General features: G+C 38.9%; 1 protein-coding gene across 2 annotated transcripts in view; it reads right to left on the bottom strand.

Moving 5' to 3' along the window:
* Positions 1–17,358: 17,358 nt before the first annotated feature.
* The window catches only part of HCN1 (hyperpolarization activated cyclic nucleotide gated potassium channel 1), a 338,266-nt gene continuing 329,741 nt past the window's right edge, over positions 17,359–25,883 (bottom strand). For both annotated transcript variants that reach the window (XM_066377963.1, XM_066377973.1), the window contains exons 7-8: positions 23,914–24,078; positions 17,359–20,268 (exon numbers count right to left, since the gene is read on the bottom strand). In XM_066377963.1, coding sequence (XP_066234060.1) covers positions 19,397–20,268; positions 23,914–24,078 — 1,037 coding nt within the window. In that variant the 3' untranslated portion in view covers positions 17,359–19,396. The remainder of the gene's footprint in view (positions 20,269–23,913; positions 24,079–25,883) is intronic.

The raw sequence follows: 25,883 nt of genomic DNA, 5'->3' as shown, positions 1-25,883 counted from the left end.
CTATTTAGTTCCTATGCCAGTTTTTAAAATTGGGTGGGGTTTTTTTGGTGTTAAGTTGTATATGTTCTTTATAAATTTTAGATATCAACCTCTTACCATGTGTGTAAGGTATTTTTCCCCGCCGAGAAGGAAGGAAGGGGCCATAGCCACAAAGTGTGGAATAGCAAAGGCTTTATTTAGTACAGAGCACTTCCCGCCCCAGGTTCCCTGGTCCCAGGGACAGAGAGGCCAGGGAAGTTGCACAGATTAAACCACATGAGGGATATTTAAAGGGGCCCTCTAGGGTGGGTGAGCTAATATGACATGGTGAAATCTCACTGGCTGACAGACTGTCGCTCTTTTCCCAAGGACCTCTGGGAAGTTTCTTTTGGCGCGCATGGTTGTGGGTAGCCCTAGCCAAAGTTCCTGGATCTGGGTTCCCCACGTGGCCATCCCCCATTGCCCACCGATCTTACAAGGTATATCATTGGCAAATATGTCTCCCATTCAGTGAGCTGTCTTTTCATTTTGTTGATGGTTTTGCTTGCTGTGCATAAGCTTTTTGGTTTGATGTATTGCCATTTGTTCATTTTTCCTTTTGTTTTCCTTGCCTGAGAAAAGATATTGCTACATCAGAAAAGATATTGCTACAAGAAATGTCCCAGATTTTATTGCCTATGTTTTCTTCTAGGACTTTTTTACGGTTTTCTATCTAACATTTAAGTCTTTAATCCATTTTGAGTTTATTCTTGTGTATGGTATAAGAAGGTGGTCTAAATTCCTTTTTAGCACATTTCTGTCCAATTTTCCCAAACACTATTTATTGAATAGACTATCTTTACCCGACTGTTGTTTTTTTTTGTTTTGTTTTGTTTTTACTTCTTTGTCAAGTATTAATTGGACATAAAGGTGTGGCTTCATTTCTGGGCTCTCTACTCTGTCCCATTCATCTACATGTCTGTTTTTCTGCCAGGACGATGGTCTTTTGAAGACGATAGCCTTGTAGTATAGTTTGGTATCAGGTAGTATAATTCCACCAACTTTGTCTTTCTTAAGATTGCTGTGGCTATTCAGTATCTCTCATGGTTCCATATGTTAGGTTAAACTTTTAATAAAACATGTTTAAAAATTATAATATGTTCTTATATTTAGAAAGTCAGTGCATAAGTTAACTTTTCAGAAATTGTCAACACAATTTTGAACATTCAACTGATTTATATGATTCATGTGTTAATTTGTATATGGTATATATATTTTTACATAGATATATTTGATTTTTTCTTCCCAACTATTATTATATTGCAGGAAGTCTTTTTCTTTATTTTATATTGCTCTGCAACTATCCCTTTCCTTGGCCCAGTGTAGTGTTAATTGGTTAAAATTTTTATTGGTGTATTTTTAAAGTCACTTTTAATGACCAGAATATAAATAATTACATATATATTATATATCTTCATAGAATGAAAACTAGTTGCAATGGCAGTGTGGGCAGCTTTTAGAAAAATGTGAGCTCCACTTGCCTTCAGACATTAAAAGCAATGTTCAGCTCAGCTACAAATTAATTTTAATATAGAGATATGTCTTAAAAACAGCAGTAGATGAAGAAATGATTGACTTGCTATGTCATCTCACTCCATAATACCAGGACTAACTAACTATTTCAAAATTGTTCTTACTGAAAATTCTTTTATTCTTCCCACTTCCACAGAAGAAAAAGAAAGCACTAGTCAGTCAAACTAAATTTACATGCACACATAATCTGAATGTTCTCAGAGGAAATAAGAAGTAGAAAATTTTTTTTTCTTTCTTTGAAACATATTTGCCTAATAAAAGATATTGCTCTTGTTGCTTGGGTATACATTTCTTCTATAGCTAAAGGGGAAATGGTGGATAAGAGAATAAAGAATAGAAGCAACATAAGATCTATTTACACAGGACTCTCTGTAGGTGGTATATGTGTGTATGTACACATTTGACCTTAACTTTAATAAGACATTAATTTACCACTCAAAAACACTATAGGTATATAAGAAATGGGAATAAAAGGACCCATGTTCTCAAAAAGAAAAAAAAATTGTCCTCACTCATAAAGGCTATGATATTCAAGCAATGGCTTTAACATATGTCAAAACTTGATTTAGGACATTTCAATTCCATAACTGAGAAATGAAGTCCTTCTATCTAGACTCAGAAAGAGATGGACACAGTGGCACAGTATATAAATATTTAACCTGTGGGTTCTGCATCTTTTTACTTTCCCATTATTTTGGACTAATTAGCTACCAAAATACAAAGAGTAGACTTGGGGAGATTGGTGGGGAGCCATGTCAGGAAGACTAAGTATATATTTTATAAAAATCCTATCCTTTTTCTCATTTGAGAGGGAGAAAAGAAATATATAAGTTACGAGTTTTTACAACCCCCCTTCTTCCTCCCCTCAATAGAATGCTGGTTCTTGGTCACCAAGGCATTTGCTACACAGGATGAAGAAAATGAATAATGAAGGAGAAAACAAAAGACTGGCCATATAGGTCTTACTTGAGAAAAGGCTTTTGTTCACAGGGGTTGTCTTGAAATAGAGACAGGAGATCCAAAAATATTAATGTATTAGCACTAGTAAGGCCAGCGAAATCGGTGAAGGCAGGAGGCCAGAGAACGAGAAGTGTAGGTAAAATTTTCAGATTCATGGTTTGGGAACTAGGCTTTGGTGGTACTAAAATATAAACACAGAAAGGACAAGAGGGTTGAAGGTACAGAGTTCAGTTTTGGAAGCATTTGGATAGTTGTGGAATATACAGATGAAGAAAAAAGTTAGATGGGCGTGTCTGGAAACCAGAAGAGAGGGTTTACTAGAGCCGGAGACTGGGGAGTCATCAGTATCCCCTCAAAACAACAACTGAGTAGTCCTTGCTGTGTGCTATTTACTTTTGTAAGCATTTTCACTGAGGAGTCAAGTCATTCAATACAGAGATCTCAAGAGGAAGGTGCACTATTGCTCGCATCATCTCCATTTTACAGATGATGAAATTTAGGCCCAGCAAAGTAGAGTAACTTGCTAAAAAATTCCCGAGTGAGAAGTGACAGAGCTAGCATTCCAAGTAAGATTTTCTGGCTCCAGTGTCCAAACCCTTAGCCACGTCTTTATATTGCTCCACACAAAACAGGTAGATGGGATAGTTCGGCAATCCTTGAAAGAGAGGGAGAAAAGGAGCAGTCTAAGACATATCGTAAAGAATAAAACTACCAAAAACTTCTAATTTATTGACTTTCAGCTCAACCACCACTTCTTTGTACTCTGTTTACTCTGTGTTCAATGTTGTGGAACATGTACCTTGATATTCCTGAAAGCTTTGTAATCTAGTTGGAGAGATATTTAAGTTTATCAATTCATCCACGAATAATGCAACTAAGTTTACCTGTATGTACTCGAATATGTAGTGTAGATCTTTAATGCTCTAGGCATTAAGAAATTAAGAAATGGGTTGGCAATATGAGATGGAGTTACTGAAGATATCTGGCTGAATAATGTTCTCTATTTTAAAGCTTTGGAAGTGGTTGGGAGCCAGGGAATTAAACATCTTATGGGTCACGATCAACAAAGTTTGCTGCTGACAGTTATGAATGGCCTCCAAAGAATGTTAAGATTGGAAAAAATTGGGACAGTAAAAAAAAATAATTGTAGTGAGGCTGGTTAAAAAACAAACAAACAAACAAACAAACAAACAAACAAACAAAAAATGTTGCAGGGATCCTAATCAAAGAATAGAGTCAGTTTGTGGAGAGGTTTGTGAGGGGACGGGGAGGGGACAACAGATTTCTAATTTCTGTTTTAAGATAAACCCAAAGAACAAAAAAGATTAAAAAGTTAGAATAATTTGTAGTAACATAATGTCAAGACCTCAAGGACTGCCCTTTGGCATCACAGGATCTGGTAAATTTAAAACATGGGAATCTCTTTAAGAATTTAGACAATGTGCTAGTACAATATTATGAACTATATTTTTTATGCTGTACATTATGTCCCTGTGGCTATTTTATAACTACCAATCTGTACTTCTAACTTCTTTAACCTTGTTCACCCAGACCCCCTAATCACCTCTCTTTTGGCAATTGTCAATCTGTTCTCTGTATTTATGTAGGGCGCCAGGCAGGTACTGCAACTGTGTGGGGGGACACTTTGTAAAGTTCATGATTGTCTAACCCTATCCTGTACACCTGAAACTAACACAGAATAATATTGAATGTCAACTGTAATTGAAAAATACAGTTTAAATTAAAAATACATTTAGACAATGTATTGAATTTGCATATCCTTTGACCTCATCAGTCCCTTCTTTCTAAGTTGGTTCCCCGGAACTGGATGATCCAGCCACAACTCTTGGAGTGCAGGGACTTTCCCCTATTTGGATATAATACAATAAAATAGGGAGATAAGAAGTATGAATCACTAACTAGGAATTCAGTTGATAACTATAGGCTTTTGGGGAAGCCATATCACTTTGAATTGAGTCAAATATTGAAGACTTCCCGAAAGAGATAGCAAACCAAATTTCACTCATCACATTTTGTCTAATGCTGTCCCTCATTTGGAGCCTTCTAAAAACATAACTTATCATTGTTAAAGAGAGTTCATTTGCACGTTGTCCTCACTGATTGGTTAATTAACCCACGAGCACTGATGAGAGGTGTGCTCAGCCTGAGCTAGTTACTGAGAAGGTGCAGAAGCAAAATGTAGGGTCACTAGAACTCACCATTTTTTACCTGAAAAGTATAAATCTGTAGTCAACTTTTCCAAATTGGAGACCTGTAAGACCATAGAAAATATCTGGTTCAAAACTGAGAAGCTACACTTCTGTGTGATGATTCAACAATATGGCTACTGAGATGACTGGATCCCCAAAAGTCAGTGTTTTACTCAGAAATGTGTTTAAAACCCTTATCCTCAGTTCTATCAGTTATTTTGGACTCCAACATTTTCTGGAAGCTAACTTGTGTTGTCAAAAATGTTTAACATTATAGGATGATGTGAATCAAAGAATTTTGGATTCACAGCAGATGTCTTCAACAGCAGTATTTCCTTGTTATTGTTTAAGAGAAAGTTATGACTCCTAGCATGGAAAACAAATTATTTTACGTTTTACTTTTTTGGTAGGACATTTAGGATGATTATACTTTATGCATTCATTTGTTCAACCATTGACTATCTACGGCATAGCTGACACTATGACTCAGTTTTTAAACTTGTGGTTTGTATTGTACAAATCCCTCTATCCTGTGTGTATATTACCACCCTCTTTGAAGTTCATATTGCAAACAGAACTTCACGTCAGGAGCTCTGCACAAATCTGTTAACTCTTCTGTAAGATTCCAGTCCTGCCACCTAATCCATCCTATTTATTGGTATTCTTTCTGCAAGTATATAGTTGGTTTTCTACACAGATGTTATCAGTGGCTTTTGCCCACCAGTTAAGGTTCATAGATTTTAGGGTTATAATTAAGCCTTCTTTTAACCTAATATCTTCTTTATAAAATTTCTTTCCTGCAGTCAAATACAGCTGGAAGAATTAAAGAGCTAATAATTAACTCACATGAAGTTTTCAGCAATATCAACTGTATATTATTCTCAGTAAAATAACTGAAAAATTGTGAAAGAATGATATAATACAGGAGAGGGTAATTAAGATGATTTGTGTTTATGAATTCAAACTATGAATTCACTTTTATCATATCTACTCTAAAATATAAATTGTAGGTTTGCTTAGGTATGATTGGAAGGAACTTGTCACTGAAGCAGCTTGCTCAAAAAATGACTCACATGTTAAAAATATGCTAGAGTCTAGAAGAATCAGGTATATTAAATGCATTGGAGCCCTGGCTGGTAGTTGAGCTGGATAGAGAGCATCGTCCCGACGCACCAAGGTTGTAGGTTCAGTATCTGGTCAGGGCACATACGAGAGTCAACCAATGAGTGCAGAAGTAAGTGAAACAACAAATCGATGTGTATCTCTCTCTCTAAAATCAATAGACAATTAAAAAAAAAAGTATTGGTAACATTTAAGCTTTTCATATCATGCACAATGTCAAAAATGTGTGTCTATAAATTTTAGGTTAAACTAAATTGCTAACCTATACAACCACCTTGTTTTAGGACAAAATAGGCAAAAAAGGCATAAAGTACTAAGATTGGTGTAATGTATGTACTGAATTATTTTCCTTAAAAATAACATGTTCCTGTTCTTGTTATATCACCTATACACAATGAGGTAACTAAGTTAAAACTTTAAAATAAAAGTAAATTTAAAGTTAAAAGCTTCTTATTAGTTAAATCATATTGTACTTGTCTCTCTCTGTCTGGCTTATTTCACTTAGTATAATGCTCTCCAGGTCCATTCATGATGTCACAACACAGCGTCTTTGTCCACTCCTCAACTAATGGAACAGACCCACAGAAACAGAGAACAGAATGACAGCTTTCAGAGGGGATGGAGGTTATGGGGTTATGGGGGAGGAGCAAAGGTGAAGGGATTAAGCAGAAAGAAAAACTCATAGACGCAGACAACAGTATGGTGCTTACAAGAGAGAAGGGATGGGGGAGGTAGAAGAGGGTGGAGGGGGATAAATGGTGGTGGAAGGAGACATGACTTGGTGAGATGAACACACAATACCATATACATATGATATGTTATAGAATTGTACACCTGACACCTACATAAAATTAACCGATATCACTCCAATAAATTCAATTAAAATACATAAATAAAATAAAGTACATTTCTCTTTCTGCCCTAACAAAGACTTTTCCCCAAATCTTTTAAACCTTCCCCTAAATCAAAATAAGCAGTGCATGAAATAAGCAATTCTGGGCCAAGTGTTCAATTAAACCCCTGGAAGTTTCAATTTTCAAACTTCACAGTTCTCAGATCATCTTAATCCTGTACCTTCTCACCTGCCTACAGATTTCTAACGACGATGAAAACCACAGTGATGCGGAAGTCCTCTGACCTGAGGTGGGTGTTTTTTTCTGACATGTTCATGTTCAAAAAATCACAAGGTAGTAGTGAAAAGTTTAGATCTCAGCTCCCGCTGAGAGCAAAGCTTTAAGAACTGAGGCTAGATGATACTCTGTAGAACCTACAAGCTCAACATTGTAGTAGGCGATTTTAAAGTAACATTTCTAAAAAAATGGTCCTGTACACCCTCCCATGATCTTGCTGTCCAGCTAGGAGCCTGACTTCAAAGGAAAGGGCAAGGCAGAAGATCGAGTTGTTAGGAGCAGGATGCCTGCTTTATGCCGGAGGACTTCAATGACACTCGGTACTTACAGAGGCTCAGTTATACGGCCACCATTGCTCTCAGAACACTGGCCACTAGACACTTGAATAGTTCTGTCCTTTGCAGGGGAATTTATGTGTGTGTGATGTCTTTTGGAAACCTGCCTCTTCCTAAAAATCATAAAAGACTAAGCTCTGTATGCGCGACCAAGCCTGTGTGCCTATTCCCATGCAAATGTTTAATCATGGTCAACGTTAGCTACTGCTCTCTTGCAGACTCCTGTTTTTAAGAGGCATGGCTGCAATACCGTTCATCATCAAGTGTGTCATACATGACATCTTACCTGGAGCTCGTCATCCCCTCGTGAGGCGCCAGGAACAACACACTGTTATGCAGTTTATGTTAAGAGTAGGCTCCTGCTCCCATCATTTCTGTGTCTCATGGAACATCTTGCTGGGTCCAGAGGGCAGTTGAGAAACATTTCCCTCCTGCTAGTTTACTTCTTATAGGACGGACATGAGAAAGCAGCCTGTTCAGTGATCAGATTGATGGACATCAGAAGACTGTCTCTGTGGTTGTCAGCTGTTCATAGATGACATCCGGAAATATCAGCTGCAAAACACCTGGAGGTCTTGGGCCCCGAGGAATGTTGTAGTGGATAGAGGCCTGAATTCTTCTGGAAAATCAAGACTGCACGCAGGGCTCCTTCCTCTGGGAGCTGGGAGTGAGTGAGGTATCAGACCCGCCTAGCTCATATTCAGCATGGCTTAGAAAATCGTCTTCATTGCACTTGGAATATTTGATGTGAGCCAAGAGCTGGGAGAAAGTTCTTGAAGGAATTATCTCATTTCATCTTCTTGAATACCCCATGAAACAGAAAGTATTTCAATTCTCCTTTGTTGGGGACTGAAAGCCCACAGGGTCTTTGCAGTTTAGATTTTGGGGGGACAGGTGTGGGGAACTGGCAGTAAGCTGACAGTCTGCCCAACCCCCCACCTCACTTGTTCTGTGAAGTTGCTAAAGGCTGTTAAGCTGTGGTGCTGGATTGTTTATACTCATCCTACCCCCCTACCATGTCCCCTGGAAAGACTGGAGGCAAGTTTCTTTTATTCTTTGTCTTGTGAAGTTAAGATGTTATGTATGGTGGGGGTTTTCTGCACTTGGTAAAATTCTTGGGTTGCCTTGGAAATGTGATCACAATCTCCTTGATTTGCTAATGGCCCACTTTGCCCTATAAATAAAGCAGGAAGCAGGTGTTGAGCAAGCTCTTCTTGCCATCAACATCGCAGAGGCCTCTTGAGCCAGTCCTTTTACTCTAAGCCTATTTTCTTAATCTGTGCCATTCCCACTCAGGTCCTGGAATTACTAGCTGTGCTGGTTCGCGGCACTTCTTTTCCAGTTATGGACTATGAAATACATTAAGATTCTATATCGAGCATAGTTACCTGGTGGAGCTAGATGGTTAGCCAGGTTTTCTAAGTATTGCAGATATGCAGATATGATTGATGGATAGAAGCTCATTTATAAAACATTGACCAAATTCATTTATTTTTACAACATCAATTTATTATTGTTAGCCTTATAAAAATGTTACAAAAAGCAATAGACACACTGGATTGATGTGAGTTTAAGGAGCATTGCTGGCTAGGACATCAAGATTCATCCCCAGTGAGGAAGCGACAACACCTAGTGCATATTAATCTCCACCTCCATTTTGAATTAAGCAGTGCCAGGAGGCAGGCTAAGAAAGGCAGAATATTGAGAGTAAGTCCAGGTACAGTTTAGGGTAAAATTATTCATTGGGAGCTTGTCATCAATTTCAAGTTCTTTGTAAGAGCTTCAAAATCCTCACCATGCACGACTGTATAGCAGCTTTCCTAACCCCCTCACCAAGAGAATCAAATTCATTCTGGGCTTCTATTGGTCCAAGAATATCTCCCTATAATGACATAAGACACCTCAAAACACTTTTCTGAAAAAACTCAACATTGTTAAAAGAATATGTTGTTTATTCTAGCCAAAATTTGACTACAGTCTCCCCTCCCCATTTCCAATCTCACTTTTCTTAAGGTAGCTACTTTACTTTTTTTAAAATGCAGTTATAAATTATTTCAGTCTCCTTTGATCTGTAGAGCTTGTACTATTTAGAAGTATCTCCTTGTGGACCTGGGAGCCATTTCTTTGCAATGCAAATGTCCAGAGACAGCTCTCCTGTCTCCCAGTTCCTGTGAGAAAGCAAGAGTTGACTCTAGTGGGCACCTTGCTCCACTTTGCAAAACTACCTCCTGGCCTAATGCCATGAAAACTTGGTTTCTCTACCATATAAATGCTAATTAATATGTCCTAATCACATTGACCAACCTCTCTTAGTACCTTTCTCTAGCATTCCTGAGCAGTTAAAAAGCTTTGTATCCCCCACACCCTGCAAGGGAGTTGAGCTCAGTTTATAATCTCTGCCCCCGTACTGGAGTTATCCGAATAAAATCTGTCTTACTGGCCTTCACAAGCATCCAGCTCTGTTTCTCTTTGACATTCACAATATGATGTCCCCAAATCAACTTGGCATCCCCAGAAAAGTCCTTACACCTGAAAGTTAACCAAAATGCTCTTAAAATGTATCGAGTCCTGGCCGGTTGGCTCAGTGATAGAGCATCGGCCTGGCGTGCAGGAGTCCAGGGTTTGATTCCCGGCCAGAGCACACAGGAGAAGCACCCATCTGCTTCTCCACCCCTCCCCCTCTCCTTCTTCTCTGTCTCTCTCTTCCCCTCCCGCAGCCAAGGCTCTATTGGAGCAAAGTTTGCCCAGGTGCTGAGTATGGCTCTGTGGCCTCTGCCTCAGGCACTAGAATGGCTCTGGTTGCAACAGAGCGACACCCCAGATGGGCAGAGCATCGCCCCCTGGTGAGCATGCTGGGTGGATCCCGGTTGGGCGCATACGGGAGTCTGTCTGACTGCCGCCCCGTTTCCAACTTCAGAAAAAAAAATGTATTGAGATCTTTTAGGACATTACCGACACTGTACATACTTTTCAAAAATTAATTTAGATTTGAATTACTTAGGGATCTTGTTAAAATGTGACTATTGCCAGAATGTGTAGGGCAGGCTCAGGATTCCACACTTCTTACTACCTTGTAAGTAATTCAGACGCTACAGGTTCATACACCTACTTTCAGCAGTGAGGCCCAGGAGGACACTGTGCTCTACTGATTGACTTTTTGGTCATTGTTTAATATCAACTTGTTGAAGCCCTCCTTGCCCATGCTCCTGAAAATAGCAAATGTTCCCCAGTCCTTATTCTTGACATAACCTTCTCTCTTCTCTCCACTGGTTTCCCCCAAAGATTTTTTTGCCATTATGCACACCATTTTTATCTGTCTATCCATCTATCTATGTATTTATTTATTCCTAGAAGGATGTAAGCTTCATGAAGGCATGTGTCCCCTTTTGTTCATAGCCACCTCTACATCACCCAGAACATTTCTGTCCTCACCATAGGTGTTTAAGGAACAAACTTAATGAATTAACGTGTCATCTAAAACGTGTAGAATTAATGCCTTAGTTTGCTTGAACCTCTAAGGTAACATGTATAACAAAAGAATGGATACTAAGAAACACAATGGAGTGAATAAATAGCATAAGCTCCAAGCCTCGTGGGGGAAATGTGATAGAAAAAAGGACCAATAGACATTCCTGAGATGTTCCCATCCTGATGACTCTCATCTGGCTGCTTGAAGAATCAGCTATTTCTGGGCGGTCTGCAAGGATAATTAATTAATTAATTAATCATGGCAAATTAAGGTCCAACTTCCTTCTACTCTTAGGTCACTTTTAATTACCATATTCTGCACTTCAAATTTTTTTTAAAGATTCTTTTTCTTTTTTTTAATTCATTTTAGAGAGGAGGGGGAGAGACAGAGAGAGAGAAGGGGGGAGGAGCTGGAAGCATCAACTCCCATATGTGCCTTGACCAGGCAAGCCAAGGCTTTCGAACCAGCAACCTCAGCATTTCCAGGTCGATGCTTTATCCACTACGCCACCACAGGTCAGGCTGCACTTCAAATTTTATAAAGCTGATCAGAGGAAGCCTATAAGAAATAGAGTCCAATTAACTATTGTTGAATGGATTTGATAATTTTCCCTTGCTGCTGCCTCTTCTTATGCACTTTTATTCTCCCTAACTCCAAATACTTACTTTCTATTAAAAAAATACTATAGTATAAAAATTAGAGTGTGTGTTCAGCAGTAAGGCTCTGACAGGGAGTGCAGCACAAATCCCTGTTCACATTAGCATTTAAAACAGTAGTTCTTACCCCTTTCAATGCCCTCTTTTTGTTGCCAGAGGAAATGGGTTCTTGTGGCTCCATGAGAAAGGAATTTCCAAGGGCATGTCTGAGATCCTTGATAATCCAACACATATTTTCTTGACTTTGGGGAATGAGCGGGCTTGCTTTCAAATGACTCAACCTACTTCTTAGGTTTTCCCGAGTTGTGCCGTGCCCTCCCCTTAACCAATTCCTTTCCTGGACCCTCTGGGATTCTACTCCCTTAACCATTCGGATTCTTTCCCCAGGCTAGGCTGCACTCCTTTATGTTGCCATGTCCCAACATTTTGCTGCATCATCTGGTTTCTTCTGCACCTGAGCTTATCTCCCTCAGTGCCCTCTTGGCCTCTGCTGCGCATGTGCCTGACCAAGGAACTTCCTCTGCTGTTCTCATCCTGTTCTCAGTAATCCCCTATGTCCAATTCTTCCTGCCTTCTTTGGGGATTTGGTCCCCTCAGTGGAGGATGCAGCAACGGGAGATGGGTGTCCCCTGGGAAGCCTGTGGCTTCCTAGTGAATGAGGCTTATTGTCTAACTCAGCTTCCTAGTTTATTAGTCTTCATATCTGATTCTCTTTGCTCCCTTTTTTTTTATTACTAAGTAGCTACCTATACTGACATTTTTATACCTAATATCTCATACTAGTCCCATTACTCTCCTGAAATCACAGAATAACATTTTTTAAATGAATACCTACAATGACTATGAATGAAACCTAAAAAAAGGTGTTTATGGTAAAAATTAAAAAAAAATGTATAAATACTAGAATGCAAGGATATCAGGTTTTTAAAAAAATTCTTCTTTTCCCCATATGAACCCACAGTCTGGAGGGATAGGGACAGGTAAGTGCATTAGAAGATGCATAGTACATGCATTAGCTGAGTTCTAATGTGGAAATGGTGACAGTGTCCCGTGCTGCGTGCTCTGGGAGAAGCAGAGCCCCCTCTCCTGTGTCCTGCCCTGAGCACCCACAGATGCCCTTCTGCTGAGCCGTTCTTCATCTGCTAATGGGTTTGCTTCTCTCTCATTTGAAAAACTGCCTTCGCTTGTTTCTTATTTCTGAATAGGCTGCATTTTCTGGCCTTTTCACAATCTTAGTTCAATTCACATCCTCCCCACTCTAAGACTCACATTCTTTTTGAAGTGAAGCGCCCAGTATTAATATTGGTGCTATTGTTACTATCTCATAGGTAAGCAAAGTAAGATTAGCTCTAAAAACATAAGCATAAAAATGTCTGTTGATGTTTTCAAAAACTTCCTTCCTTTCTAACATAGCTTATATTTCTAATATGTTGAAACTGAATTTTTATAACTGTCAGCTTCTTCCTTAACATTCTTGTCCACATTAACATGCTCAACTTACTAGTTCTACCTCATTTTATAATTGGCTATTTATGCATATCTTTGCTTAAGGCACACATTTTGAGCTGCATTATAAATAAAAGCACAGAATGATTTGGTAAGATTTGTCATAGCGAACAAGGAAAGTATTAAGTACATTGTTAAGAAAGGTCCATAAGAAAGATCTTTAAAGAGATGGAGAAATCTATGAAAATATACTAGAAGTAAAAAGAATGTGATGCTAAGTAATGACAAAAATCAGCCCCTCCAAAATAAATCAAATTCTATGCCACATAATCTAAAAATAAATCTTCATAAACTCTTCAATGTCAGATTCCCCTTTGTTCTTTAGGACTAGTACTATGACACATTTCGCTATAAAAAGGAATATTTAAAGTCCTTTCATGTATGTATTTGATCTCCTTCCATGTCATTTCCTCTGTTTACATACACTGTTCTTGAGGTGTTTCTTCAATGTGTATTGTCAGCAAAGCTCCCTTCCTCGTGAATCCTGGGGCCTGCAGTCCCTGTGGATGCTAGTACAATGCCTGAGAACGTGGGGAGTTAGAGGTCTTGGATCGTGTTTATGCATAAAAGATAAAATTAGGATCATTTGAGAACTGAGATGTAAAATGGCTTTGTTTTAGCTGTTGGTTAATCCCCCTAATTTTCTTGGCTCTCAGATAAAAAAATAAATGAATTGAGCCAGTTTTCAAAGATGTCCAAATTCACGGTTTCCTTATACAACACAAGTTGGTCAAATATTTTTTAATTTGGGAGGATATAGCCCCTTTAGAAATGTCACAACTTTTCTTGCAAGGAATCTTGCTGCTTTTTGGCATCAGGGAAACACAGGCTTTGAGAAATATGTTGTGCTGAGATAAGGGCAGGAATGACTCTAGACTAGCTATTGATATAATTTCTTCATAGAAATACAGAATTTTTGTAAAGTAAATAATCATCTTTTTGAAAATAAACTGAAAAAGAAGTACACATCATTGGATTTGATCATTCTTCTTCTTTGAGTGTTAGAAAAAACAGGTTAGCTCTAAAGCTATACAGTCATTAGACATTTATAGGTAAATATCACAGATCTTTAGAATGTTAAGGGTTTGAATTGGGAAGCTGTACATATTTAAAGGCTCTTTGAACATGCGTAGAAGATGTTCAGAAACAATCATGAGCTGCACATAGAAACACACACATTTTGTTTGTGATTGCAAATGATAATGCCAAACTAGATTATTTATTGTTTTAAGAAAACAGAGCTTCCAACAAGTTTTGGTTTAACCCTCAAATGGGGTTTACTATTACAAAGTAGAGATGAAACACAGTAGAGAATATTCAGTTCAACTTGCTCCAGGTCCTGTAGGCTGTTGTGAATTGGGTGGTCCGACAGAATGTGATTCATGCAATTGTCTTTGGGATGTGTGTTGAGCATTGTAAGGTAATTACTGTGAGCAGAAGGATCACTTCATTCTTCCCATGTTTGTTTACAAGCCAAGAGAGTTAATATATTTGAGTCTCAGTATGAACATGTATGGAGACTATATACTATCTAGTATATCCAAGCCTTTTACCTGTTAAATACTATTCAATATTTCTGGTACTTGTCAGACACGAGAATACCCTACTTTGAACAACTCAGAACTGCACCTTTTTCATAGAACTGAGAGGGTAGTCAAAACTGAAAAGCAATCTTTACAATATCATTCATATTCTCTTCTAAAGATTTATAACAAAATTTTCTTTTTCTGGCAACAGATTGGTGAATATGCCATTAATTTTTCCCTAACTAGAAAAGCTCACGCTTCCCAAAGCCTACAGCTCTGAAGGAAATGATCAAGAGCAAACTGACAATCCTGATGAAAATGTCAATTGCTCCCAGAGATGGAAGGAAATGTGCCTTTGGTCAAAACTGCAAGATGGAAGGAGGAAGACAATGGGACCTCGGCAGACTGGCTCCTAAGGGTGTAGGCAAGGTAATTGATACTTTCTTTAGTTCCCTTTTAAAAGCAGGAGTTCTCTCCTTGATTGACTTCATTGTTGGCCAGCTTATGAAATATAGATGCAATTTTTTTAAAGAAGAATGAGAATTGCTTAAGAAAGTCCCTGCTTTCCAGTGCAGTGGCGGGTACACTTAACCCTGAGTGTGACTGCACGTTGTCTTTGCTCCTTCCAATTTTCCTGGAAAAAGGACATCCTGAGTAAAGTTATAGAACTGAACTAATGATTCAGTGCACACAGCCAGGCCCACCAGCTCCAATTGTACAACATTTCTTTCAAGACTCAAAATAGCTATTGATGCTCAGCAAACAATTTTTCTTTAAGGGCCACATTTGCTTTGTGTTTAAGAGCAGGAGTCATTTTTTTTCAAATAGGCAGAGCATGTAAAAAATCTTTACTAGGTGCTGTGCTTGTGAGCAAAATAACCATGCATGTGTTTTATGGGATGTTTTCTAGAGGACAGAGTTATAAGGGAGAGAGAGAGAGGTCATGTTCAAACAGCGTAATGTTACATATGATAAAAGCCAGGGCTATAGAAACAAAGTAGCATAGCAAAATTAGCCAATAGAAATGCTTATGTTAAAAAAGAAGACATGGAGTCTTTAAAAATAAGTCTGAAAAAGAAGAGAGACCACTTGTACTTTGAAGTGGAAATAACTCATGATTTGAAATAACACACTGAAAATTCAAAACATGTCGTTTAGGTTAAACCACCCAAGCCCTCTGGCCATTATTCCAGTAACTTGACCATGTTCTTTGTAGGCCCCTCTAGATGTTATGCTCATTTAAGTTCGTAAAAGGCAAAATAACCACCGTTTGAAAGTAGAGCAGCGTCCATCAGAGAATCATTCACGTTCAGTGTGGTCACAGAGACCTGGATGGAGACAGGCTATTTATTCAATGAATACAATCTACTGCCTGACCAGGTGGTGGCGCAGTGGATAGAGCATCATACTGGGATGTGGAGGACCCAGGTTGGAGATCCCAAGGTTGCCAGCTTGAGTGTGGGCTCATCTGGTTTGAGCAAGTTTTGAGCTAAAGGTTGCTGGCTTGAGCAAGGAGTTACTCGGTCTGCTATAGCCCCCTGGTCAAGGCACATATGAGAAATCAATCAATGAACAACTAAGGAACCTCAATGAAGAATTGATGTTTCTCATCTCCCTCCCTTCCTTGTCTGTCTCGATCTGTCCCTCTCTCTGATTCTCTCTCTGTATTTGCCACACACACACACACACACACACACAAATACAGTCTACTGCCATTCCTGCCATTTATCTCATGGTTTTCAAGTGTCCTTTACTCATAGTAACAAACTCTATCTCAGACTTTTAGGTCTGACTCAAAACGCACTTGTATAGGGAGGTTCTACCTTTATGCAAAGCCTTTATAAGGCCCAAGGCTATCATACAATAGGTTTGCATATGTAAATTACAGGGCAATTATTTCTCATTGCCCATATCCAATAATACTACAAAAATATTTGCGTGGTCTGAAATTAGACAACCATTTGCTAAGGAATTACAGAGAAAACAATTAAAAATAAAACTCAACTTGTATTATATAGAAGAGATAAAACACAGAACTAGCTGGAAAACCTATGTTCTAGTTAGATTCCTTTCTTTTTGCACTTACAGAATATCTATAATTAATATTATGATTATCAAATATAAGCCCTCTTGGAAATCTTTTGATGTAAAGATAGAAAGACAGTCAAATCTGTACTCATTCATAAAACAAAATGTTTGCTAATATAGATAAAATAAAATATTCATAATTTTAGTTTATTTTTAAAATTTATTAATAATCTTTATATATTTATATAGGTATGGCTTTGAGCAAAGACAAAAGACATACTCTAACTCGTCCCTGATCATACAGTTGTAAGCATTAGCTAGTTTACTATTTTCCCAGCAGAGAAGATGGATCTTGTCAATAATACATTTCCTTCTGTACAAATTAAAACTCCATATTCATGGGCTTAACTATGTACAGAGAAAAGAGGTCACTTTTCAACTAGCAATTGACTTTCATATTACAGGAATGTGAGTCAATCTTTTCTAAAGTATATATATATATATATTCATACATGGATGGATATAATTTACCCTGTATCACTTTGTTAGTTTAACATATAAACTTTAGCTTTTTGTCCATTCTATTACAAAAGGAATAAAAATGGTATGGTTGTACTGAAAGACCATGCAATTCAATTCTGCTCATGTTTCCCAATAAGTCCTCAAAATAAAAAAGAACGAAAAATTTATATATCATATAAAAATATTTCATTACCAAACCCATTAGTCCTATCAAATGTAAACCTTTAATCATTTAAAGGATCAATACACGATCTTAATAAATGGAAGTTAAATCTCGATCTTTTAACAAAATAAAGGAGTTTTGTATTGATATGTAAATGGTCTTGCAGTTTTCCCATAGGTCCCAGGAGACTGACAGTCCCTTTCTGACACCGTTCCTGACACGCTGTCCTATGTTTCCAGCATGTTAATGACAATGTTACATAAACTAGCATCATTGATCTGCACAAGCTGGGGTCTGTTAGAAATTAAACATAACAACTCATTTTGGTATTACAGGTATTCTTCCCCCCCACCCCCATAAAAGGCATTAACAGGCAGCATGGATCCATTTTAGAGTTTTTGCTTTTGTTTTTTTGTTTTCTGTCTTCAAGTCTATCTGGAGGCCCTCCCCACTTAATGTAAAATCTTGTTTAAGTTCTTCTGAAACGTATCACCAATGTCAAAGATACTGAAGACCTCCACAATAGGTCATTCTTTTAACTTGAGCTATTTACAGACTCCGGTGATTAGGACTCCTCCAACCATGTTCCAGCCGCCCACCCCATGTGTGGGCTGCATCAGGCACAGAGCATCACAAGGGGCTTCTTTCCCAAAAGAAGGTGCTCCCCGATCATAGAAACAGTTATGGAAACAGACACATAAACAAACAAACAACAGTCACATTCAGTTTGACCCTGCTTTGTGTCACCACAGCTAGACGTTTCTCAGCACGTTTAAAGTAACAAAACTCCTATCTCAGGGGCAATGTTAGTCACCACATGCTTTAAGGTTTCCTAACCACTTAGTCACAATATACATAGAGCAAAATGTGTGTTCCCAAACAGACATGATGCTGTTAAGTATTTATTTTTTTTTCAAATTAACACCACGGTAAACTGCCAGCTACAGTGAAGACAGAACATACCAGCAACTCCAAATCAAGCTGTGGTCTACAAATCATTATTTAAATAATAACTGTAATAATAACAATAATAGTAATAATAAAAATGAAAGTGAAAACCTCACTTCTAGACTTAAGTCAGAGATCCAAGTCAGCCTTATAGGAATTTTAAGATAGGCAATTAATGAATTTGTTATACTTTTCTAGAAACGAGATATGCCGTAAGCCTTTCCCTACAATGACTGCTTTGAACCTATTTTTTTTTTCCAAAAAGCATGCAGGGACTATTTTCAGATGCTTGTTATGGCAAGAAGGAATAAAAGTAATGGTATTTTTGGTGTAATACAAGCAATTTGTAGAATCGAGCATACAATTTTGCATAAAACATTGCAGGTTAAAATAATATTGTAGGTTTCAACCCATTGCATTACAGATGAATAAGTGTCACAATTAGGCTTTGTAAAATTTTAAAACTCTAAGTTTGGAAGTGAAGCAACAAAACTAAATTCTTAAACGATGACTTTAACTTGCATACAGCACAGAATAGCTATTTTTATTTGGGTTGAAAAAGTTATTTACAACATTGATTGAGTCTTGGCAAAAGTCCAATAACACACGAAGAGAAATATCCCCTCACTATCTGAAAGATCAGTGAATAGGTTTGAGGTTAGAGATATTCATACGTTGGCGAGGCTAGTCTCCTACTGGGGGCTGAGCATATGAAATTGTTCTTTAACCTAATTCAGAATCGAAAGCACCAACATAAAATTTAGATCTCTAAAATGGGATTTACTATTTAACCCTCCAAGAACGAATGATTAACCATTTAGATGCCGAGACACAGCTAATGAAAGAAGATTTGGTTGGTGCTATTCAGTAGCTCACTTGAGTTGCCTTTTTAAAATCAGAGTTTTGTTTGCATTGAATCCAAGAACTCTTCATAAAATAGAGAATACAGATATCAAAGGAATTAAGTAAAAGTAGGTTAAAAATAAATAATGTTACAACATTTTGAATCTTTTAATGATTTAAAGTAAGGAAGACATATAACACTGAAGGCTAAACAAGTCTTTTGAAGTTCTCTTGGGATTTTAGATATATATTTAATAGTATATGTATATATATATTTATATATATATATTTTACACTTTGCAAGTAGGCCAGAGCTGTCTAAAATATCTCTTCATAGTAGGCTATAGGGCTGTATCTGGAAATAGAATAAAATAAGATCTGAGGGTATACTCAGTTTATTCGAGTCTGCTTTGACAATCAGCAGGGATCATAAATTTGAAGCAAATCGTGGCTTTTCTGCATCTGGGTCTGTATTTAAGACTGAGGAGGGCTCTCTCTGCAGAGGAGCTACTGGTGGAGGGGGTGCAGGAGGGACTCCTCGGTTGGGGGGAATGGCTCCCGATGACATCTGTCGGAAGAGGGTGACCCTCTGGGGGACAGTGCCCCTGCTCCCGGGCTGCAGGCTTGCGCTGTGGACCGCTGTCACGGGCTGGGGGATGGAGGACAGCGACTCGCCCACGGTGGGATGAGGTCTGGAAATCAGGCCAGCCACCTCGTGGGGCAGCGAGGGCTGCGAGGCGGAGAGGGGCCTGACCTCCCGGGTCAGGCTGGCGTTGTGCAGGGCCTGCGTACTCTTGTGCACGTCGGCTTTGGGCGTGGAGCTACCAGGGGTCTGCGGCGGCTGCTGGGGCGGCGGCTGGGGCGGGGGTTGCGCCTGCTGCTGCGCCTGCTGCTGCACCAGCGACAGCTGCGACGCGGTGGGCGAGGCGTAGTGGAATGTCCGCGCGGCCAGCGGGCTCTGCACCGGGGGGCTGCAGGCGGCTGCGCTGTAGGAGCAGGGCGACAGCGCGGCGGCGGGCGGCGGGGGCTGCGGGCTGGGGCTGGGCGAGTGCGGGTTGCTATGGGCCAGGCCGGAGGCCGTGTACACGGGCGGCGACTGCGTCCTCAGCCGGGAGGTGGGGGTGGCCGCCGCCGCGGCGTTCGGGGCCGTCATCTGCGGGTAGCTGATCGGAGCGATGGCCTGCACCATCTCCCGGTCGTGCTTCACGATCTGCTTCAGGATCTCGTTCTCCTGATTGTTGAAAACACCAGTGTTAAGATCCTTCTGGAACTTTTGCAGGAGAATTGAGTTTTTCTTTCCTGTCAGCGAAAGAAAAATAGGCCCTTAGAACGCCTCCGGATGACAGGTGGCAACTTGTGGGGGGTGGAGCGGTGACCGTGGCCCCTGAAAGCAAGGCTGTCAGTGTCCCCTGGAGAAGGTCCCAGAGCCAAGTACTCACCTGGGGGCCCCAACGGGGCCGGCGACTGCCCTCCGCGTTCCCGCAGCGCTCTGCTGAGTCTAACTCTCCATGCAAGTCAAGGGCAAATGTCTGTCTGTAACACGGCCTGAGCCATCTTACAGAAGAAAAGGAGGCATTTGACGTGGGGCTACCGTGAAGAGCGGGAGTAGGAAGGGCATTTGGACGAGAGCAGGCCTGGAATCCAGATTTAAGCGGAAAGCTGCTTTTTCAAGGAAAGACCATGGAACACCATGTGACAGGCACCCTACAGAGGCTGTAGGTATATTCGTTTTATTTACTTCAACGTTTTGAGGTAAGTGTGTCTGTACCCCACTTCACTGGGGAGGAGACTGAGCCATAGGAAGGGTAAGGACAACGCCCACGAAAAAGGGTTCATGAGCAAAAGCGCTGGGAAGGAGGAGCAGTGAATGAGACCACAGCTGTATGACAGACAACGGACTAGCCACATCCGTCCCACCTAAATGGATGCTTGCTAGGAACCCGTAGATTTCCATCTGCACTCTACCACCTAAATCTGAATAATCAGACTTGGGGTCTGGATTCTGACACTGTGACAGCAAATCCCCCCCCCCCCCCGCCCCGGGGGGATCCTCAGCTGCATCCAGACTGAGAAGCACGAAGGAATCTTTTTCTGCAAAGCTGTGAGCAGTTAGTGCATGCAGGCTTTCTGCTCACTGTGGAATCACAAGCACCATTATCCTTCCTTCCTGCCATTGTCTTTGGAGCGGTTTGCAATAAGTAGACCTTCTCTGGCAGAACAAATGTTTGACTCAGTAGTAGATTGAGGGCAGAGGGGAAACCCAGTGACTTTGGATGACATCTTTGATAAAGCCATACCCAGGTGAACATGGTAACTTACCAAATCTCTAAATAACGTATGACATCTAAAGTAACAAGACATATGTTTGAATGAAGATGTATGCTAAAATATGTATGATGCTGGGGAAAGCAATCATTTTTTATTTTATTTTTGACCTGTTTTCTTATTGATGTATAATTGATATATAAATCCCATTAGTTTAAGGTTGCGATTGTTTTAAATGACTGCCAGAATGAATAGCTACCTATCTCTCTTTGCAGAATTGTCCTAATTTCCTAAAGAACAAACTCTTCTAGGTTAGTAATAAATGTAATTGCTTGTTAGCATATTCCTTTAACTAACTATAGATTCCTTTAACTAACTATAGCATATTCCTTTAAAAAATTTTTTCCATTGATCTGAGAGAGGAAGAGAAAGGAGAAGGGAGAGAAGCATCAATTCACCATTCCACTTAGTTGTTCCATTTGGTTGTATGCCCATTGATTGCTTCTCATACATGCCCTGATCAGGGAATGAACCCCTGACCTTGGAGTGCCGTGACAATGCTTTATCCACTGAGCCACCAGGCGGGGCCTATAGCATGCATTTATAAGCAATGGCCATACAAATGAGAAGGATAATATTTCTTTGTAATCATGTAAATAATCAACATTTCATAATAAGTACCTGTGACCTTGTGAAAAAATACTGTAACTTTTAGTGCACTGTTAGAATTTTATAAGAATTAAAAATACAAATGTTTGGTGCTTATTAGCAATTTTACTTCCTGTAAAATTCATTACAAACTATTTCATGCAAACTTTCTTACCAAAATTAACTGCAGTAAATTAAATGAGGGTGAAGTTATATCAGATAAAGAGATATTTTCTATTAAAATATTCTAATTTTAATGCTTTCTCTGAAGAGATGGAGCTGGTCTAGGAAAACAATTTGTATGCTCAGAAATTAGCCTGTAGCTCTCAATAAACATTCATTCCTACACCACCATAAGGAAAGTTATTTTCAAATTAAGTAAAAGCCTTTAAGGAGTACTCACTTCTTTTATGGGCACCGTCTCTCAGGACATGATGTCAAGTTACACCTCTAAGTTGTCAGTGTGAATGTCTAATGCAGGGGTCGGGAACCTTTTTGGCTGAGAGAGCCAGATATGCCACATATTTTAAAATGTAATTCCGTGAAAGCCATACAATGACCCGTGTACATAACGCATTATCCAATAAAAATTTGGTGTTGTCCCAGAGGACAGCTGTGATTGGCTCCAGCCACCCGCAACCATGAACATGAGCGGTAGGAAATGAATGGATTGTAATACATGAGAATGTTTTATATTTTTAACATTATTATTTTTTTTTATTAAAGATTTGTCTGTGAGCCAGATGCAGCCATCAAAAGAGCCACATCTGGCTCGTGAGCCATAGGTTTCTGACCCCTGGTCTAATGTATGTGCTAAGCCTGATAGTAATCTCCAAACACTACCTTTATTTCTCCTATCCTAATTTCCGGTCCTTATGCAGTCTATTATTCTACTAATATAGATGGAAGGAAAGATGTGAAGTGAAGGAAAGCTCACATATCAATACATCAATCCCAAGTCCTTACCTTTCATAAGACTGAAGCCGTTGAAACACTTGTTTATTTCAAGTGATCTCAACCCCATCTTTCAACCCCTCCCCCACCTCTCCTCAATAATATTCTTTGTGTACCAGGGACTGCTAATGTAATTGTGAATTAGACATGAGCTCTACATTCACAAAGCTCAGCATCTCTAGTGCAATGACAACAATCAAAGCAGAGCTGCGATGGAGGAACTTCCCAGGGGTCTGGGAGAACATATCCGGGGGACTCAGCCTATGAGAAGGTGGGATGTCTAATCTGAGATGTGAAGGTTAGTAGAGTTAGCAGAGGAAAGGGAGCAGAGCAGGGGAGGGTTGGGAGGGGGGACCTGGGTGTGGAAAATGAATGCAGACCACCTCCTGACATCACAAAGTTCCAGCATACCTTGGGAAGTTAACCGCAAGCCAATCTGATCTAACTTTTCTATGGCAATTATTCAAATCTTTAAACTATTGTAACAAATAAAGCCTAATTTATAGATTTTTATTTGAGAGCAGAGAACACTAAAATAAAACGATGTATGCAAAATACAGCATCTATGGAGGGCATTTCTAGCAGGGTTTTTTCTGCTTGAGTCTGCATTACAAACAGTTCAAGGAGTTTCTAGAGACAGTTATTTAACACAACGTTTCAATCCTTAATAGAAAGGTGAAAACTAAATTTGATCCTTAAAAATAAAAATAAATTCCTCGTGATAACTTTGGTTTGTAATGTAGACTCATACATTAGTATTTTTAGTTCTATTTTAATGCTATGTAACATTTTTATCATTGCCTTTTACCTGAAGATTCAAATTGTTTTGGCATCACTGGGGAAATCAGATTGCGTAGCTAGTAAAAATAAAGATGAATAAATAAACCAAGAATACTTAGAAAGTTAGATAGAGCCTCAATCTTTCTAGAAATATGGCTGCAGCTATTTGCTATTTCTATGCTAATTAACAAGCAACCTATGAACGAACACCTGGAATTGAAGACTGCAAATATATATAGTGGTCGACTAGTTGAAACTAAACGGTATGCAAAGAAGACAGAAAACCAAAGAGAGTACCTATCCGATCTAGTCGGTCAATGGCAACCGTCTCAAAGGCTCTTCTCATCATTGGATACTCCTCCAGGACCTCATTGAAATTATCCACAGAAAGTGAATAAAGACGACAATATGTATCAGCTCGGACACTGGCGGTGCGGCGTCCCTTGGTCAGCAGGCAAATCTCTATAAAAACAAGGGAGATTTGTTTGGTAATTTTCTTGTAAAGGCCATTAAGGGCTCCCAAAATTAAAAATCAAGTCTTGTGGTGTGAGAAACAATGGTTAGTGGCATTTTCTATTTTATCACCTGATTCCTTTTGCCAAGTAAAAGTATCCAATTGCCAATTCTCCATCTAAAAATACTCTTCTTTTTTTAAACAATTGAAGCTTTTAGTTCAAAGGCAAGGCTGAGACATATTTATCTATCCCCCTCAGGCCTACATTCCATTCCCCTTGAAAATAACAACAACAAAAAATCTAGAAAGGGAATAATAAATTCACAATAAAGCTGAAAACAGGAAGAAACTGTGCTGAGATAGAAGTTTTTATGAATTCTGGAAACCAGAAAGCAAATGGTATCACATAAACAGAAACCCAAGTGAGCCCAAATACTGGCTTAGAAAGTCCTATGATGAAGCAAAACTAAATTGGATGAATGCATTACAAGTGCCTTATGTAGCTCATATGTTCCCTATAAGATCAGTATAAAAGTTTTATTCCATAGGCACAGAGGAGCTTTCTATCTAATAAACTTCTAAGTAGAATCCTTCATTGAGACTTAGATTCCTAACACATGGTAAGCAAACCTTTGCAGATTTGGATTTCCTTATTTGCTAGCTAAAATAAATTTAGCTAGCGAATAACTTATTTTCCAAAATTTATTAGCAATAATTTAATTTTCCAAAATTTATTAATTAAATTCCTGTAGACTTTGACTTTTTAAAAAAAAAATTAGAAAGGATTTAAAATTTTGACTTCAAAATAATCAATCTAAATTGAAATCATTCAACCAGATAGCAACACATTCACTAAAATGAATTTCAATCACCTACGGAAATACTAAAGGCTCAATATAGGCTTACACTAACAAAGTCCTCTCAGAAGTCACGAAAGGTTGTACACACAAACCTCTTCAACCATTATCTCTCAGCATCTTCTTGGCAATTCCTTAGTGAGAAACCGAACAAAGGAAGGTATGTTCATGAGAACAGAAATAGTTCCTGGTCACTGTAAAAACCACTGTATTTAGTTATTTTTAATTGAATTTATTGGGGTGACAAAGGTTAACTCAATTATACAGGTTTCACCCACACCTATATGGTGAATTAATATTTGACAACAGAAGCAAGAATATTCAATGGGATAAAGACAGTCTATTCAATAAACAGTGAAAATCACTTTCAACAGACCCTTCTTGCTTTAAAGCCTCCATAGTCTTTGTTTCCACCAAAAAGAACAGAATTATTAAGAAATGCCACATATTTGGAAATAAAAAGAAGTAAACTTTCTGATCATAAAAGAGTCTTAGATATCATGAGTTGAATTTCCAGATTCCATATGAATGGTCAGGTGTTTTCCTGAGAATTTTCTCTCGATATTTTGGAGATCCACTTACTGAGTAAAGAGTCCTGTGTTAGGTGTTACGGAGTGAGTGAATTTTTGTGTATTTACTCTGCATGTTTGTACATTGATGTGTGTGTTTGTGTGTGTTTGGATAAGGGGCAAAGAGAGAAAAATCAACTTAGTCATCTTGTACTACCTTATAGGTCCCTTAGAAATTATGTATAAATTAGTTTGTCACTATTTTTTAATTTTACTTTCTTGTACTAGATTTTCTAATCGTTTGCTAAATATTGACCTTGTACCCTGCTTAAATATTGACCTTGTACTCTGCTGGTTTAAGACATTTTAAAGATAGAAACCATACAGTAATGTTATTATATTCCTGCTACTTTGAGTTTTGAGCTCAGATAATTTTTTTGAACGCTT

This window comes from Saccopteryx leptura, chromosome 1 (genome assembly GCF_036850995.1).
Source record: "Saccopteryx leptura isolate mSacLep1 chromosome 1, mSacLep1_pri_phased_curated, whole genome shotgun sequence".
Classification (NCBI taxonomy): domain Eukaryota; kingdom Metazoa; phylum Chordata; class Mammalia; order Chiroptera; family Emballonuridae; genus Saccopteryx; species Saccopteryx leptura.
Note: the sequence above shows the minus strand (reverse complement) of the source record. Positions and strands in the feature narration are given on the sequence as shown.